Below are 18968 nucleotides of genomic sequence, written 5' to 3' on the forward strand. Positions count from 1 at the left end.
ACAGGTCAATATGGGAGAAAAACTGATTGAACGGCAATGAGGTATGGAATCGTGACTGATATCATTTCATTGAGCTCCTTGGCAATGAGCCCCAAACAGCCCCTCTGCTGCATCCAGGAGGGATGTTTTAAAATATTACACTGGGGTCAACAGAGAATAATACACTTGTGAAATTGAAAGAGCTTTGATTTATCTTGGAGGTCATTCTCCTTCTGGTCAACACCGACAGACATCATTCAAAAAGGCAACGGATGTGTGTTACCTGAGGTAAGACCACATCTTAAATAAGAGTTTGTTGATTCAATAAATATATTTGAATATCTGACATAATACCATATCTCCATTTGAGGAGACAGCTGTGTGTTTTCATCATGAAGTACGTACCCTTAGGACAGGAAAGTAATTGCTAAATTCTTTTAAGCCCCACTTTCTCTCAGCCAAAAAGACAAGTATACACTATATGGCCAGGGGGGGACTGTGAATACTTTCATGAAAAGACACCCAGAAATGTTTCTGATGACATGAAATATGGAGCTACATTTTTAAATCTAGATTCTAGATCATTCTAAGCTAATTCATAGTGCAATTATGCATTGTTACTCTCTCATCATCGGGGCAACTTGTAGCTTGTGGTGGTGTACTGCTGTACTGCATTGGGGGAGCTGTTTATAAGTATTCTTCTTTTCACTACATTGGAAGGCCAAACCTCTCCCACCGCATTGTATTATTGAATTACTACAGAATTAAGAGCATTAGAGGCGGGGGAAAGTCAAGTGTTTTGCAAGTCTCAAGTAAGTTGCAAGTAAAGACGTGCAAGTCCAAGCCGAGTCTCAAGTCAAGATAAGACAGGTTGAGTCAAGTCTCAAGTCATAGGCTTGACATTTTTTCGGCTTTACAAGTCATAAGAACTGTTTAGTGTCTCCCAAATAAAATGCCATTTTAACAATGTAACAATCTGATCAACAGTCATCTGACACCACTAAAGAGCCAACCATTCCTGTTTGGACATCCTTCCTTCTTTAGAGGATAAATACATAGATAGGATGTAGCCCCAAGCTCTCAGACCAGAGCTGTCCTATCTAGTCTGACTGGTGTGTGTCCCACCTAGTCTTTGAGCACGAACTGATGAAACCTGCTCAGATGAGAGGCGAAACGTCTTCTAAGACAACCTGAACAGTCCAGTTGCGATCGATTGAATGCCCTGAGGATACAATGACCTGGATGAATGAGAACATTCACAGGCAATGTAACAATATTAACATTGACAGATACAATGAATGCATTTTTGTGATTATAATTTAAATAATGAAGACCAATGTGACGAGATTAAGTTACAGAAAAGGTTTGCTGACATAGCATTCGGGATTTTGTCAGTGCACAGAAATGTCATCCACGCATTTGTTGTTTGTTTTTAAACTTGATCGGACGTTAATGGACACATTCAATGAGGCAGATTCAACGGGAAAATATGTTGTCTTGCTGGAAATGACATAAAAACGATAATAACGTTAGCTGAATACTTGACATTTTGCTCAAAACATTCACTTAGAATGTCAAGTATTTTTAAGTCATCAGACTAAAGTCCGAGTCATGTTGCGAGTCATTGACGTCAAAGTCTTTGATGATATTGTCAAGTCGGGTCCAAAGTCTTTAAAATTGTGACTCGAGTCTGACTCTGGTCCAAGTCGCGTGATTGGAGCCCACACCTCTGCTGAGCATTATTATCTTTTCGTACTGGATCTTATGAGTGTGCCAGCCTGTTTCACTTACAGTAATGTTTCCCATCAGCTGTCTAAATCAAGAAAGACGACATACTTGAAAGGCTGATCTGAAGAAAGATGACAGAAACTCATCTGCAGTATAGCTTACAAGATGGATATGATACAGGTGGGCGATACTACACATTTTGCTATTGATACCAAATAAATACAGGGCCGGTCTTGCCGATACTGATACAAATAACAATACTTGTACTGGTCATTTTTTAAGATCAGTGAATGAATGATTTTAGGCAAACAAATATTTGTATCAAAAAAGTTTTTTTACAAGATTAAATTCTTTGAGATCATCAAACAAATTTAAATATCAGTCAATGACAACACAACTGAACACAAAGTTTTTAAATGAAACTCTTTATTATTAAGGGAGACAAAAATCCAAACCGACATGGCCCTGTGTGGAAAAGTGATTGCCCCCTAAACGTAATAGCTGGTTGGGCCACCCTGAGCAGCAACAACTGCAACTCAAGCGTTTGCAATAACTTGTCTTGAGTCTCCTTCATTGAAAAAATGAAGGAGGGGTTAGTGGAAAAAAAATGGCGGAATAAATCAAAAAATCGTGGAGAAACTTATATGTGTGATGGCATTAAACAATATGGAAAAAAGTGATAGTCTAGCATGTTTTGCAAAGTTTCAAAAGACTTGTGAGGTCGGGCAATTATTAATGTGTGAACACTGTGCGAACACAATGAGACTTTCACTGACATTTCCCACATTACACCCTTCTCAAAATATCTGGCAGAAAAGAGCCTCGGGCAGGAGACTTTCCTCACCAACACAAGAGTTTATTCAACGTGTCATCTGTCGTTCTGCCGAGGGCACGGTGTGTTCAAGGTAGATCGTTTGTGTGGAAGTACAGTGGAACCCCTAAAGTCATATTCGGAAACTAATACAATACTAATACAACTAATACATGGGCCATAAAAATACCCTGCTTAAGAAACGCTCACAAGTCCAACTGCACAGCAAGTATCCCAAGCAGAGCTATCCAACTGGCGGCCTGTGGCCCAAATCCAGCCCATGACCTGCAAGTTCAGGTCAAAATTTGGGAGAGACTAACATTTTTGCAGCAATTCCTAAAAACACCAAGGCCCGTATTCACAAAGCTTCTCAGAGTCCTCTCAGAAAGCTCATAACTTAGCGAAAACATTCCTAGCAAGGAATCTTAGCTTAAGAGTGATTAAGGAAGTTCCTGAGAGCAACTCTGACCAAGGAGGGGACAGAGCTGCTTGTTATGACGCAGTCTTCTAAGACCTGTGATTAGTCGTTACAAGAACGGGCAACGACCGGGGGAAAAAAAAAACGACGAATTCAAACTTTTTTCTAAGAGTGACGTCGATAAGAGCTATTTTTAGCCTTAGGATGCTTTGTGAATATGGGCCCAGATCTTATAGTAATTTCATGTCGTAATCTAACACTATTGTCACCGTATTTCACAATAATAGCGTAGTTTGCGTCGTCCAACTTTGACCCCGAGGTGGCGTCAGAGTAAAATAAAGAAAAATAAATAAATGACGAAAGAAGAAGAAGAAGTATGAAAACAATAACAAAAATAAATAGTAAATAAAAATACAGTAAAATAAGCTGATAAATAAAGTTAAAAAAAAGGTAAATGTACATTTAAAAAATTACAATTTAAAAATAAGTAAAATACTAAATTTGTACATTATTCATTCATTCATTTCCTATGCCGCTTGACCTTACCAGGGTCGCGGGGGTATGCTGGAGCCTATCCCAGCTGACTATTATACCCTGTACTGATCGCCAGCCAATCGTGGTTGGGGACCTCTGACGTAGAGGAACTTTAAAAACAGCAGAGCTAGCCTGTCACATCGAGGATCTCTGACTGGCATTTTTACAGTAGGTCCCTAAAACCAGCAGAGGACTTCTGTTGTATATCTTTCACTTCATATTGCTGACTGACTTTATGACATTATTTATGACTATATTAGCCATTTGGTAAAATGTGAAGGCATGGGTAACGTAAGAGCCTTGTACTGACATCATGCGCACACTAAAATAAATAATGAAGGGAGAGGTACGGCCCCCAGGAACAATTTAGTTAGGAATGAGAACTTGCACGTACTTCATATACAAGTAACAGTTAAGAACACAAATGCTTTTCAGTTTATAAAAAAAATAATAACAAACAGGTCTAAAAGGTATCTGAAGACATTTTGAAAACTGCTGTACCTGTGCTTGCTTGTCTTCTTTGCTCTTCACAACTCCACCTGAGCATTTCCACAAAGCTCCTAAATGGAGGGGCCATTAATCAACTAGCAAGTTTGTCTGCTTTTGTGTTGCCTGTTGTACAGTGGAGGAGAGCTGAGGAAGCAGGGCACGGTGCCACTGGCTGTGTGTGATCTACTGAGCCGTGTATCTTATGTCCTATTCAACACCATGATGGAAGGAGGAAGAGAAGACGGCCAGTGTGTGCGCTATTACATCCATCAGAACCTGTTGCAGCAGGTTGTATTCTCTTCTTATTCTCTATCTCATTCCTGTCTTTACTTGGACGAGTGCCATACACTCACACACACACACACACTCACGCACACACGCACACACACACACACGCACACGGAATGAGGATGATATTCCGTGCAGTCAAATCTGAAACCGGCCCTTCAACTGCTTCAATTCACATTTGGACAAATGCGAATGCAGAGGTGCGCGTCCAACAAGGAGAAAGGGACTCAGGATGTGTTGAGGTTTGAAACCATAAAGCCACAAAGAGGTCACCGAGTTCACATTTTGGGTGAGTTTCAAATTTGAATTGTCCTCATGCCGGTCCTTTCTTTTCTTTGTGATTATGTGATCACCTTGTGTACTGTAGCATGTTTGACAGTGCCAGTGGTGCTTTGGTACGCCTTCTCTTTGCTTACCATTTACAGATCACCCATTCAAATACTTGCAAATTCAACATTTCATATGAGAAAAATTACATTGCATACTTTTATAACGTTTTCAAATTGTTTTTAGCATTATGCTTAGTTGTATACACACATTCATTATTAACATTTATAGTATTGTTATCTTTTTTCGATGGACTACGCAAGAAATAACTTTAAGACCTGACTTTCTCTGCTTCTGCAAACAAAATAATGAAAAATACAATCTCTGTTAACTATACAGCGTATACCATCTTGTCATATTCACTAAAGACTTTTATTCACGTCAATATATTACGCCGAAAATGACAACGAATTGACATGTAAGTTACCTCTTTATATGGCACTCAATGGAATACTAAACAATCCAAAAATATAACTCATGATCTCATTATCATTATATTTACAACAGTTTTTAAACCAAAATTACATACCAGTGTAATATTTTTATAATGTGTTTTTATTGCTCATATTTACTTAATACTCTTTTTTTTATTTATTTCTTTATTTTATTATACTGAAATAGTGATAATTTAATAATAATGTGGTTTATTTTATTTATATGTATTATTTATTTTATATTTATTTTATTAAACTGAAATAAGAATTATTCAGTAATTCATTCATTCTTGGCGGGCTTCTGCATACCCCCGTGACCCAAGTGAAGGCAAGCTGCATTGAAAATGAAAAAAAAGAAGAATTATTTTATTATAATTAAATAATTCCAAAAATTCCCACCAAAAATATTATTAAGACACATTGTAGAAATATTACACTGGTATGTAACTTTCATTTAAAAACTTGTAGATATAATGATAATGAGACGATGAGTTACATTTTTGGATTTGAAAAGGTGCTGAAAAATAATACAAAAATAATACTCAATAATAATTATTTAAGTATTATTTTTCAACACATTTTTTCTTTTTCTTTTCCTTCTTTCATCGCTGCGTCAGCTACTGTATCCAGCCATTCCTTTTCATTTTCTCTGGAACACCGAAAGCGACTTCAACTTCAAACCAAACATTGTAAGTGTTAACATCGAAAAGAAATGGTGTGAATGAATTATCAGTAATAAATATGGAGAAAGGGTAGGCTCAAATACGCTCTGCTTCTTCCCACTCCTTTTCAGACATACTGAATTGTGCAAATGCAACCACGCGTCGTTACTTCATGCACAATTGTTAAGCGTGTCCGAATCAAATAAACCGTAACATACCATACAAAATAATTTTCTGTCATTACATGAAATAACTTATTCATGATTGTCGTTGGCCCGTTTGATCGGTTGTGAACAATCCTGTGGTTCTACGGACTTATTGTGATGCACATGGTTTAAGTTAAACACCAAATATAGTCCCTTGCCATATAAAGCTGCACTTTGAAAAGATGATGATAATTACTCTAGAGCAACGAGATGCACAATTTCTGTTTAACGGGATTTAATGTACACAGACAAAGCTGATTCTTCCCCAAAGGAGGGTATTACCAGTCGGCATTATTGACATTAGATGTAAAAATGGATTATGCGGTGAACGATGTAAAGATATACAGTATCTTGTTTCGCTGAATGGAATTACTGACTGTTAGACTGTGCAGTCCAGTTATTTTGCTCTCCTATCAACCAAACCTCAATAGACCAACTCTCAGACTGACAGAGTTAGAGCGCATTGCAAGGAAGAGAGTCAAGACGTGCCATGCTGATCCTACCCAAAAAAGACTGACTGCTGTCATCAAAAATAAAAGGCACTTCAGGTATTAATTGTAGTGCTTGCACACACCAGTTTATTGTACTTTTTTTTTCTTCAGGTGTGTGAATAGTTGTTTGTCGACATAGTGGTGTGAAAAAGTGTTTGTCACACTTAATTGTTTCAGATCATGAAACAAATTTAAATACTGTATTAGCCAATGACCACACAACTGAACACAAAATGCAGTTTTTTAATGAAACTTTTTATGATTAAGGGAGAAAAAAATCCACACCTACATGGCCCTGTGTGGAAAAAGTGACAACGCTGTGGAGGAATTTTGGCCCACTCATCTTTGCAGAATTGTTGTCATTCAGCCAAATTGGAGGGTTTTCCAGCATGAAGCACCTTTTTAAGGTCCTGCCACAGCATCTCAATAGGATTCAGGTCAGGAAAATGACTAGGCCACTCCAAAGTCTTCATTTTGTTTTTCCTCAGCCATTCAGAGGTGGACTAGTTGGTGTGTTTTGGATCATTGTCCCGCTGCAGATCCCAAGTTCGTTTCAGCTTGAGGTCACGAACAGATGGCTGGACATTCTCTTTAAGGTTTTTTTTGGTAGACAGCAGAATTCATGGTTCCATTTATCACAGCAAGTCTTCCAGGTCCTGAAGCAGCAAAACAGCCCCAGACCATCACACTACCACCACCATATTTTACTGTTAGTATGAGGTTCTTTTTCTGAAATGTAGCATTACTTTTACGCCAGATGTAATGGGACACACACTCTCCCAAAAAGTTAAACCCTTGTCTTGTCAGACCACCGAGTATTTTCCCAAAGGTCTTGGGGATCATCAAGATTCCGGAAAAACTGAGATGGGCCTTAATGTTCTTTTTGTTCAACAGTGGTTTTCGTCTTCGAATTCCGCCATGCAGGCTGTTTTTGCCCAGTGTCTTTCTTATGGTGGAGTCATGAACACTGATCTTAACTGAGGCAAGTGAGGCCTGCAGTTCTTTAGATGTTGTTGTGGGGTCTTTTGTGAACTCTTGGATGAGTCATCAGCGCTCTCTTGGGGGTAATTTTGGTTGGCTGGCCACTCCTGGGAAGCTTCACCACTGTTCCGTGTTTTCACCATTTGTGGATAATGGCTTTCACTGTGGTTGGCTGGAGTCCCAAAGCTTTAGAAATGGCTTTATAACCTTTCCCAGACTGATAGATCTCAATTAATCTCAGCTAAGTTATATTTTAACAGAAGGGGAATCACTTTTTCACACAGGGACATGTAGGTTTGGAATTTTTTTTCTCCCTCAATAATAAAAAGTTTCATCGTCAATTGTCATTGACTAATATTTCATTTTGTTTGCCGATCTGAAACATTTAAGTGTGACAAACATGCAAAAAAATAAGAAATCAGGACGGGGGCAACCAGTCCAGGGTGGAGTCCGCCTTATGCCCCAAGTCAGCTGGGGCTGAACACGATAAGTTGGATCAGTATTAGGTTTCAATTCACATTGTCAGAGACTTATTAGTCGAACAATATGTTTTTTATTCTAGTTGGAGTTTAAGTTTCACTTTTTTTTCCTTCCACTTGAACTTTGACCTCTTCTGCAGTGCAACATGTCTAAGTGCATGCGTTCTGCCTGATGACAGCGTGTCTCTCAGGCAGAGGAGAAGGTTTGTCGCGTCGGAGGAGAGAAAATGTCAACTCTCAACCATGTGCCTCTTTTCATGAGAACAGAAAGCGCTTGGATTGCCATTCCTCTCTTTCATTTTGCCTGCCTCAGCATTATTTTGGCATCACATGAAGTGACATCCACGGTTTGTTGGCACTCTTAATGGGCTTGCTTTATGTCGGGGGTGAGGTTACCTTGACTGGCCACGTGTCTCCAGCCTGGGATCAGATAACACGTCCATACACTGTGAGCAACTTTCACTCCATGTTAAGCCACACCTGTCCAACTACATTTTCTGGCAGTAGAAAAGAACACCTGCTCCCACTAAATGCATATTATACTGTATATGCATTCTGGTACATGCACCAAACTCCTTTTCTGGCTGCAATAGTTGATGAGAAATGCTTTGTCAAAACACATGGATGGTTGTGTCGCCTCTTATCATTGCCCGGTTTAACACACCAATAACAAGATAAGCAAGCTGTGGCTTTAAAGTTGATGCAAAGCCAATGTTTTTATTTTAATGCCTTCCCAGAAGCAGCGATTGGTCAGGCAGAATGTCAGGCTCTCCGTCCTTTTCACCCAGAGGCGAGTGTAAAACATCGACTCTCCAGGCCAAACCTCACACATGTGAGCCCCTTGGGACATCCCGACAGAAGGTGGAAGAATCACAGGTACTGACAATGATAGATTTGTTGGGATTCTGGCACAATCTATCCCCTCCACAGAAATACAGTGGTACCTTGGTTTTCATTATTCATTTGTTCCCAAAGGTCCAACGAAAGCTGAAACATTTTTTTCCCTTGAGAAATGATCTAAATCACATTAATCAATTCCAGACACTCAAGATATTAACCAATATTTATAATATTGGTTAATAGGGAACAATAGGGAATAATTATAGTTTTAAATGCAGAAAACAATGCAAAATAATTATAAACGACCAATGAAATGGATAAATGCATATTTAAAATCATTTGTACCTTTATTGAAGACTCTTGTTGGCAAAGACAGTGAGGAGCAGTGAGGGAGAAGGGAAGGGGACACCATCTTTGTACTTTGCAATTAGTTATTTCTTGAATTCAGTTGTGTTCCTCACATTCTTTATCAAATTTCTGGCAATCACAGCTTTTTTGGCCCCAATGGCGGGTTATTTAGCAGTTGTACGCAATAAAAAAATGTACGGACAGTGAGTCAGAAACGCATAGGGTGCTTTGTTTGGCCACTCCATTATGCAGAATGACACAGTACCGGGCAAATCCAATAGTTTTGCACAACATTGTAGGAAAACCGAGACAGTGTACAAAAAACCAGGCAACATTTTGTCGAAAACCGAGGTTTGACTGTAACCTGTCCCAGCGTCAAACCATCTCCATTCTAAAACTGTACAATTGACATTTTAAGTACATTTTAACATTGTTATCTGTCATAAAAGTGTAAAAATAAATTAACCACAGTATGCACGTAAAAATGCATCAACATCTTATTTCTAAACAGCGTTAATTGTCACACCAGTGGAAAAAGACCCGCCATGTCGCTATCCTAAAAGCCGTATTAACCGTACAGGTACATTTTAAGTTTCATATATCTACCTAATCTTATTTTTAAACTGTTTTAAACAAGTGTGAAAAGAAAATCAAACGATTGCAAGGGACAAATTCCAAGAGAAGTATTGGGTCATTCTGCACCACACTTTTACAAGTGTAAAAAGAAGTTAAGCACCGTTTTAAATATGAATAAACAGTAAAGCACACTGTCTTAACTTTGAGAACAAGTGATTATGTGAATGGTAATGCTGGAGTATTACTGCTTTGAATGTTGAGTCTGGCCCTTTTCAAGTAAGTGCTGCAAACAAGACACACAAACAAAGAGAAAGTGAAACACATCCACAGATAATCCTGCTGTCAACTGAGGTGTCTTGTGACATGATGATGCTTCGCATGACATCATGCATGACCACAGTTTTAACTCTCACGTTTGGTGGATTTCAGCATTCACATTTGTTAGATAATTGACATTCTGGTTTATGTACTGATATCACATGCCCACAGATAAAAGATGGCGGTGCTGTCTGCTTCACCCTGCATACCAGAACCACCTCAAGGACTGCACTTGTAAACAGGAGGCACAGCGTGGACGGGACCCTCACTTCAGTTTCGGGACAGGGCCTGGTTGACGCGTCTCGTTTCCACCCGTACCTGCGACAGTTCAGCGAGGCGGCGGCGGCAAACCCAGTTTGTCTTCAAAATGCCTCGTCTCCCTTCAGCGGCCTGTTGGAGGTGTGCAGCGCTCAAACATGCTGTACAAACAGCTCAAGCAGCGATGCTGCAACACCGTGGGAACAATACAACAACAGCAATCAGGTGACGACAACAGCAGGGTTAGTTTAATCTCCATTTACAAGCAGATTGTTTATACAACAGTGATGTGGTTCACCATTGTTGTTTGGTGGTGTGCCTAGACTGAACCCTTAACATGCTCGTTTACACCGAAACAATATTTACTCCTTTTCAGTTGAAAGCTGTGCTGTGTAATACGGCTGTCAAAGTGTATGTTTTTGAAAATGACAGCGTTATTCTTTGCGGTAGATCCTCGCTTTTTGCTGGAGTTACATTCCACTCCTACCAGCGAATGGTGGAAATCCACAAGTCATTGTTATGCCCATAAAAACGTCTATGTGGACCAAATGGCTTGCTCCTATGTAGCCGGTGGTGTTAATCTCTCTGCGTTGGTCGAGTGACGACAGACACCGGGTTGCTGCAGTTGCACTTTGTTTTGCTGATGAAGTTCAAATAAAAACAATAATGCAGTCACAATGTGGCCGAATAGTGTGCCCCTACAAATTACAATAACACAAGAAAAGAAAGACTAATTTAATAAAGTACTAAACATGGAGATTACAAACAAAAGGGAAGTAGAAAGGCGTAGCCCAAACGTATAAACTAATTAGCGCAGTAGACGGTATGCAGTGACAAACATTGCACATTAATGACGTAACAATACGGACACATCAGGTATTATTTTAAGATTTTATGTAAGTATATAACATGTAAGTATATAACAGTAATAACATTTTTACAAGGGTTTAATTGACCCTCTTACACCGACTCCTCCTCCTGAGAGCATAACGTTAATATTCTCCTCTGATTTCGAATCAACATTTGCAATAAACGTGACTGCTGGAATTTTTCAATTAGAATCAGCTCCAGAATCTGCTCTCTTCCATTGCCATTGTTCACTATCAACGCGAAACGCTAAACGCACCATCGAGGTTTAAGCTCTAAATATGCTTTACAAAATGATTGAACACACTTTAAATGATAAAATGCTCACCGTAATGAATTATAATGATGACTGACAGAGCAGATGAATCGGAGTCACAGTCTAACGTGTCTCAGTCTATGGTGCGTTCAAGGACTGCCAAACAAAGTGCAAAAAAACCCATTATCGATGAAACATAAAAACACATTCGTGAAAATCTGGGGCTTTTTTACCAGTGGTTTTACCTGCACAGTATAAGCACATATTAATAAATTATCACTAACTTGAGGGTGAGGGTGAACGAGATGATGCCAGCCGGTGCGGTTGTGCAAAAGTATGTTTTTTAAACATCCCTCCCTGTTGCCTAAAGAGTAAGACTAGACATCCAGCTCGCACTCTCGACTCTCATTCTCTAGTTTGGGCGGAATGCAGGGCTGACTGAACCAGGCGGGTTGCATTACTTAAACACGTTAAAATTCTAAAGCCACACAAGTCCTCATTGGTTTTTAAAGTTTTGACACACCGCCTCATTGCCATAAACAGAAGAGGCTGCACCGAGTAGCTTTAGTGTGATGGTCACGGGCTAGACACATCAATGAAATGAAATAAAACACTGGATTGCAGAGGGGTTGCACACATTGTGGCTTTATTAGGTGCTTGGATGCTTGCTAAATAAATATTTGATGCAAGTTCCAAAAGTAATGTAGTAGTAGTGACATTTTCTTTATATTTCCAAAGTATTCCTACCCAAACCGACAAGCTGCCCCTGCTGAGAGTCCTTGTTCCCGTTCTCAGGGCCGTCGATCCTTCAGTTCAGCAAATCCTCTCCAAGAGGTTAGCTAACAAGTGGAACAAGCTCACACAACAAAGTGATGGATATCAGTGGTTCATATTGTCCTTGTATGTTTTCTGCAGGTGGCGTCTAGGTTGTACACTACTGAGGAGCATTCAAACAGGCCGACCCATTCTTTTCACAGCCTCCCCTCTCACATTCATCAGAGGAGCCCCTCACAGACCCTCTTTCCCAAGCCCATTTACTCATACAGGTGACACTGCACTTTCTCTATACATATAAAGCTCAAGAGTGACACGGTTACCTACAATTTTGATGCTATATGATTTGGCATAATTTGATACAACACCGTAAGATGCAATGCAAACAATACTGTCGAATTTCATGCTACGTTAGCCTAGTTAAAGCTCCCAAATGTGTTGGGCACTGATGGATAACTGGCAGAGCTCCAGGCTTTATTTTAAGATGTGTAGCAAAGCCTGCCTTTTTACAAAGCTATCTTTGTGAAGTGGTGGGCACACACAGGGCTCATCTACTGTACCGAGGGGCAGGTTAGCGATGGTACCATTTCCATGAGGAGTGTTGTGAAAACCTGGAACTTCAAATACAACCGTTTGAGCACCTCTATTCTCAAAAGCGGGACAAGTGAGGAAGATAAACAGCTCATAATAGCATAATATCAACCTTTAACGTCTGACTGGAACTGTATGAAGTGGATTAATGAGACTCACAGGCTGCCGTACTGGCTAATAGCGTTTGCTATTGCATTAAAATGAAACAACAGATAAATACAGTGTTGTGTGCATATTTGGATACAAATGTCTTCCTTTCTCTGTGTGCTGCAGCATTCTCATCTTCATGGCCCTAAAGAACAGTAAAACAGGAAGCCTGCCTGTCAGTCAGATCTACAGCTTCATGACTGAAAACTTCCCCTATTTTAAGGTACAACACATTTTAACCGGTACAAGCAGGAATCGGTTATGCTTAACTGGGACTGGACATGTTGTGTCAGTTGTCCTGTTGCAGACACAATTGAGTGTCACTTTGTCAAAAATCTGTCAAAAATAATGAGTTAATATTGCTCACTGATGACTGACTGTGAGGTATTTTGTGAGGGTTTGGTAATTATAACTAATTAGGTATTGTTTAGGATATCATTAGATTGTGCAATTAATGCTGGGACTTGCAAAAAGTTAACCAGGACTAGATGTTGGTTTTGAGTAATGGTGGGATGATTATAATGAAATATACTGGAGTAAAGTAGTGTAGAAAGCAATTTTATACAAGTTCAGCCAACACGTCAATTCTATTGTTCTTATTTTTCTACAATATTTCATTAGTTAATGTTTTTCTGCAGGATACGGGTTTGGCCAGGGCTTTCTAAAAGATCATCTGCCGCCTCAGTGTTCCATATGACACTAATTATTTGTGCTGTAATGATAATGTGTCACTCACTGGAGAGGCCATGACATTTCATGGTCGAAAGAGTTTGTTTTGAGACGCTTTAATAAAGGTTGTGTGTTAGGAAAGTGGGCTGCTGCGGGCTCCGTTAAAAACAACATGCAGTATTTGCTGGAAGTTAGAAATTCAGCTAGTTATAGTTTATAGCTTTTTAAAAAGGCCGCTGCCGATTTAGACCTCAGTTGTGCCATTTCAGTTTCACCCTTGGAAGGAGTTCAAAGATTTGCTGCAATCTGCACATCTTGGATGGCGGCGTGCCAAACAGCTGTCTGGAACTTTAAAAACACGCTGCAGGCCCAGAAAACGAGAAAGCTCAGTAACATGCTGTCAGGTGTATTCTTTATGGTTGGGACTTTTAGCACATACATTGAAATGCATAATATCAGTTAACTTTAGGCCAGAGGACACCTGCAACTGCATACTATATATATATATATATATATACAGTCTCTCTCTCTCTATCTCTCTCTCTCTCTCTCTCTCTCTCTCTCTATATATATATATAGTGAGTATATGTATATATATATATATATATATATCTACATATACATATACATATAGTAGTCTTGGCAGCTGATTACATGTTTTCATATTTCCTGCAGGGACAGTTCAAATTAAAACTGGTGCATGTGCTTCATAATAATTTCTGAAGTGGCTTAGTTAATGAGGAACATAAATCTAAATGTCTTTTGAGATGAGATGAAACATGACATGCACCGATCTAAAATCTCTGACTATGCTTTGAACCTAATAAGCTAATTGATAGTGTACCTGTACCCCGCACACAAACGCAGAATATGCATTGTGCGTAGGGCCCCACGATTTACGGGAGGCCTCATTTTGTGTAAGGGTGCGCATTCTCGGTAAATACACAAAGGAAGCGCATCGCTACCGTGAGGTATAGTGTGCCAAGTTAGCCTAATGGATGGGGGGGGGAAGAGACTACTGCACTAAAAATAATTTATTGAACAATTTGTTTCCTATGTATTCATATTACTACAAAACATGCATCTAAATTCATGTTCAAGTCAAATAGTATAAAAATAGCTTTTAACGTCAGTTAGGTCCTAAATAGGGGCTGGGGCTCCAAATAAAGTTTTGTTTAGGGCCCCAATTTGGCCAGGGACGGCCATGTAACAATTGAGCTGGAGCCGATCTCAGCTGACTTTTGGTCAAGAGTGGGGACACACCCGGGACTGGTCATTAGTCAGTCCCAGGGCTCACAACCATTCCCACACATTCACACCTATGGACAAAAAAAGTCTTCAGTTAACCTAACGTGCATGTTTGTGGACTATGCAAGGAAACTAAGTAGCTCAATGGATTATTATGCCTCTCTCCATTTTTCCAGACAGCCCCAGATGGATGGAAGAACTCCGTGCGACACAACCTCTCCTTGAACAAGTGTTTTGAAAAGGTGGAGAGCAAAAATGGCAGCTCCTCCCGTAAAGGTTGTCTGTGGGCTCTCAATCCCACCAAGGTGGAAAAGATGCAGGAGGAGCTCCACAAGTGGCGCCGTAAAGATCCCGTCACTGTTCGCAGGAGCATGGCAAGACCAGGTGAGTTCTAGAAACATCTTGACAGGTAGGAAAACAGCACAAATCCAATCATTATGTCTTTTCTGCAGAGGACCTAGATCGTCTACTTGGAGAGAGGCCTAACAAGTTGCGATCAGTGCCATCTTACAGCAGAGCTATAGGAGTTTATGGCACCAATGCGACATCTTCTTCCTCAACACAGGAGCAACCACAAAGCAGACCCAGTCGACGTCCACAGTATTCACAGACTTATCCACCTTCACAACAGCTCCTCTCTTTGCATCAACCCTATGGTCAACAACCCACAGCTGACCAATCACACTCAACTTCAAGTGGGAAGCTTCCACTAGCCTACAGCGCCGACCCACAGGCCGATTTCAGTGTAGGGCTAAGGAGCCTGCATGAATTGCTGTTAGAGGGAGATGCCAGTTATGATGTGGACGTGCTCAACCCCAGTCTGACTGACCTGCAATTGCAAGGTAGGCAGTGGCAAGCAATATTCTGTATCTACCGTACATACTGTATATGACACGTTCCCCAAACCTGCAGAGACTTTTACAAGGATCTTTTATCGTGGAGTCGAACAGCATCAGTTGCCTATCACGTCCAGCTTTTTTGGACATTTATTGTTGTTCATCCCAAATGGTGCAACTTTATCCATAGGCTTTTTACAGGTACATTATTTAGACAGATGTTAAAGATGCCAGTGTGCATGGTAAGAAAACCAGGAAGAAATGTCTACTCTGGGGCATTCCACTTAAGAGCTTCTGCTGTATTAGTTTGAGTATTTTTCACAGGAGTCTATTACAATACACTTCTATGTTTTCAAGGTAACCTATGGGAGGAGTTGCAAGAAGACAGCTTGGCATCACAGCCGCCAACAACTCCCACAAGTACTACTATCCCGTCTGTCCTGCAGGCGCCCTGTGTCTACCCGAGCTGTGTAGACCCCATACTGCCCTACTGTTAGCGCTGCTACCTCCCCGGTGGCTGTGTTTGGTCATTGTAAAGTGGAGTACGAGGACACAAGCAGGCTGTTCAAATGGATTACATTCTGAAGAGGACAATTTACTGCTGAATTGCCTCACCACATCCTTAACATAAAGACTCGACTGCTAACCAGCAACTTCTTCTACTGACCCTTCAGAAATGACTGCGATTTGAATGAGGCGTACATGAAGCCCTCAAATCAATGTTACCTTGAGTGTGATCAAGTGATAATAGACAATGACCAAAAAAAGAGCTTCTTTGTTTTGTGTTCATTCTCACACTTGTTCATTTCATGAACAGATCCACATCTCAAACGCATCAAAAGCTCTTTTGGGGAAATGTATATAAATATATAATTTATAATAATAACTTACGTATAGCAGGATATTCAGGGGCGAAGACACAAATAGTTTCTTTGTCTAAATTTAAGCCACTGATGGTCATCTGGTCCTGATTCTTTTATTACATAATTAAACTGTTATTATATTGCTGAAACACAAATTAATTAATGCAGTACATTAGTTTTTTTTAAGTGGGTAAATTTTCCAAAGAGTTAATTTTAATTTAATGAGCATCATATTTATTATAGTGATAAATCAATACAACCCTAAAATTAATTCCATTCATTATTAATAGGGGTGTCATGAGACAACACGATACACGAGAACGAGATGAGATTTTAACATTACTTTTTAGAAAAGAACAATGAAAAAATATGAAAAATATGCACATGCAATATGCATGCACATGACAATATATTGAGTTAATTTTCATTTAATGTGTGATAAATTAATTAACCTATTATTGTCCCAGGCCTTCGAGACATTTTTTTCTGAATGAGAAATCTTATCACCCTAAATATTAATATATATTTATTTAAACATGCATTTTATTTAATTATGTTACCGTTTTTTTCAGTTTACTTTTCTTCAGCAATTGGCATTGTCCATTTCATCCAAAAGTGAAAATAATGCCTTATAAAAGACTACTGGTCAATATTAATAAAATAGCACAATCAAAGCAATATCTAATAATAGCACCGCATTTACAATTACAATTCTTAAATCATTGGGAAGGTACATTGGTTTGGTAAAACAATTACGTTTTTTGACTTTTAGAATGCATACATTCATTGACTATATTTTTGGCACAATCATTTGTATGTTAATAGAGACATTATATTCCCCTTCAAACAAATGCACTGTCGTATTGACATTTTTTTATTTGACAAACATGCCCACATTTTTCATCTAGTTGGTCCAAGACGGATTCTCATACAATTTATGCTCCAAATTTAGGTAGCCGCCGATCACTGGAAACATAAACCAGGAAGTGCAACCAAAAAGCAGGAACTGGAGAAGACATGAAACTTCCCACACAGGTGAGCTGCCAAAAAAAGAGGAATTACAGAAAACAGTTAAAAGCTGGAGACTTAGAAAGTGAGAGCAAGTTGAAGTAAGCCTGTAACATACTGAAAAATATAGTCGTAAAATTAATATGTTTTTTCCTCCCTCGATGATACACGCACAGCATTTCACCACTTGTATCTACTGGACCACCATCTTGGCTCAATTTCACGTCTTCTTTCACGTACTTCAAACAGTTACATGAATTGAGATGGAACTTTATGTTCAGTTATCACAATTATTTATGTGTCTGAACTGAGTTACAACTAATAACTCCGCCTTTTTTTTCGTCATCTGTTTGCTTTCATCGTAGCAGACAGAAACACGCGAGCAACGCCAAGCGGTATTTAGAGGTAGTGATGCAGTAAAATAACTTGAACAAAAGATGGCAGCAGAGTCACATTGGGTCCAGTCCAGTTTCTTCTCTGACCAGCAATTAAAACACCACTAACGGCACAACTACTAAAGTAAATGTTTCTGCAAGACAAAGAGAATTAAAAAACACTGATTTTCGGAAAAAAGTCCGATATTTATTGCATTGATGGAATTTCAAAATTTGTTGACGTAAATTACTTACATTTATCACAATTAAAATGTATACAGTTACACTTGAAATTAATCAAGCCCCCATTGTCAGTTACATTTATTGGAAATGTACAAGCAATAGATTTATAATATTAGTGAGTTTAGTTAAGCTATTTAAATAGCTTTTGTTTTATTTGTTTAATGCAAACTCCTGCAAGCTTACAAACTTCGCGAATAAAAGTGGTATGCAATGGGGATTGTATAATTCTGAGTGCAACTGTATTTGCAGTGGTCAGTACTATAGTGCATGTATTGGATATCAAAATTGATACATTGATATATGCTGTCTGATGCTTAAAAATGGCTACTCCTTTGAAAAATACTCTTGTCACAGCAGTGCTATTAAGCTGAAAACAAAGAAAAAAATATGACACACACACACACACACACACACTGACGGATTTGACGTTTGTCTGCCATTCTGAGTTGAGTCACTCACAAGTGTGCGTTCTGAAATAGAATCGATCAGTAGTACAAACTATATAAATATTAGACTCAGTAAAGACAAATAGTAATGTGTCCTCTAACACTATTATTGGCTATAAAACACAATGCCCATCTAATGAACGAGTGGAGCCCACTGAGGCTGACTGATATGTACTGTATGGACGCTGCATGTGTTGCGTGCACACACACTGATGTACATTTCTACACAAGAGACTGATTAATGCCAGTGATCCGTCCATTGGGGTTCTTCCATTTGTGATCCTGAAGTTGTAGTGGTTGTGTGGGAAATGTCTAACGCAGGACGGGGGGGGGGGAGTAAATGGCGGTTCTACGGCCCCCCGCTGTAGGAATAGTCTGCCTTGTTGTGCATCACCAACTTGTTGTCCACGAAGTAGAAGCTGTCAGACTGTGTCTCATAAGGATGTAGGATCATCTCATGCACTTCGGAGAGAACACAA

The 18968-nt window shown here is 39.4% G+C and overlaps 2 protein-coding genes and 1 long non-coding RNA gene across 7 annotated transcripts in view; 2 read left to right on the forward strand and 1 right to left on the reverse strand.

The window, feature by feature from the left end:
• Nucleotides 1–16382, forward strand: foxn1 (forkhead box N1). Of its 4 annotated transcripts, none has more exons than XM_054793773.1 (10): nt 1–267; nt 4094–4247; nt 8565–8703; nt 10081–10392; nt 12029–12124; nt 12206–12336; nt 12929–13025; nt 14896–15103; nt 15172–15561; nt 15913–16381. In XM_054793773.1, exons 3-10 carry the CDS (start codon nt 8587–8589, stop codon nt 16050–16052), a joined length of 1491 nt encoding a protein of 496 aa, XP_054649748.1. In that variant the 5' UTR covers nt 1–267; nt 4094–4247; nt 8565–8586; the 3' UTR covers nt 16053–16381. The 4 variants fall into 4 exon arrangements, with proteins under 4 accessions (XP_054649748.1, XP_054649749.1, XP_054649747.1 ...); XM_054793774.1 differs by lacking the exon at nt 1–267 and adding an exon at nt 1815–1887; XM_054793772.1 differs by lacking the exons at nt 1–267; nt 4094–4247 and adding an exon at nt 4290–4536.
• The window catches only part of unc119a (unc-119 homolog a (C. elegans)), a 24157-nt gene continuing 17108 nt past the window's right edge, over nt 11920–18968 (reverse strand). For both annotated transcript variants that reach the window (XM_054793778.1, XM_054793777.1), the window contains exon 5: nt 11920–18951. In XM_054793778.1, coding sequence (XP_054649753.1) covers nt 18839–18951 — 113 coding nt within the window. In that variant the 3' untranslated portion in view covers nt 11920–18838. The remainder of the gene's footprint in view (nt 18952–18968) is intronic.
• The window catches only part of LOC129190954 (uncharacterized), an 18569-nt gene continuing 16750 nt past the window's right edge, over nt 17150–18968 (forward strand). The window contains exon 1 of the long non-coding RNA XR_008573116.1: nt 17150–17453. This is a non-coding gene — a long non-coding RNA (uncharacterized LOC129190954). The remainder of the gene's footprint in view (nt 17454–18968) is intronic.

The sequence above is a fragment of the Dunckerocampus dactyliophorus genome, chromosome 12 (genome assembly GCF_027744805.1).
Source record: "Dunckerocampus dactyliophorus isolate RoL2022-P2 chromosome 12, RoL_Ddac_1.1, whole genome shotgun sequence".
NCBI classification, from domain to species: domain Eukaryota; kingdom Metazoa; phylum Chordata; class Actinopteri; order Syngnathiformes; family Syngnathidae; genus Dunckerocampus; species Dunckerocampus dactyliophorus.

Bases quoted from the DNA above. Each gene is read 5' to 3' on its own strand.
- foxn1 (XM_054793773.1), top strand. From the start codon at position 8,587: ATGTCAGGCTCTCCGTCCTTTTCACCCAGAGGCGAGTGTAAAACATCG. The intron at 8,704-10,080 runs GTACTGACAATG...ACATGCCCACAG, and splicing joins AGAAGGTGGAAGAATCACAG to ATAAAAGATGGCGGTGCTGT. The intron at 12,337-12,928 runs GTGACACTGCAC...TGTGTGCTGCAG, and splicing joins AAGCCCATTTACTCATACAG to CATTCTCATCTTCATGGCCC.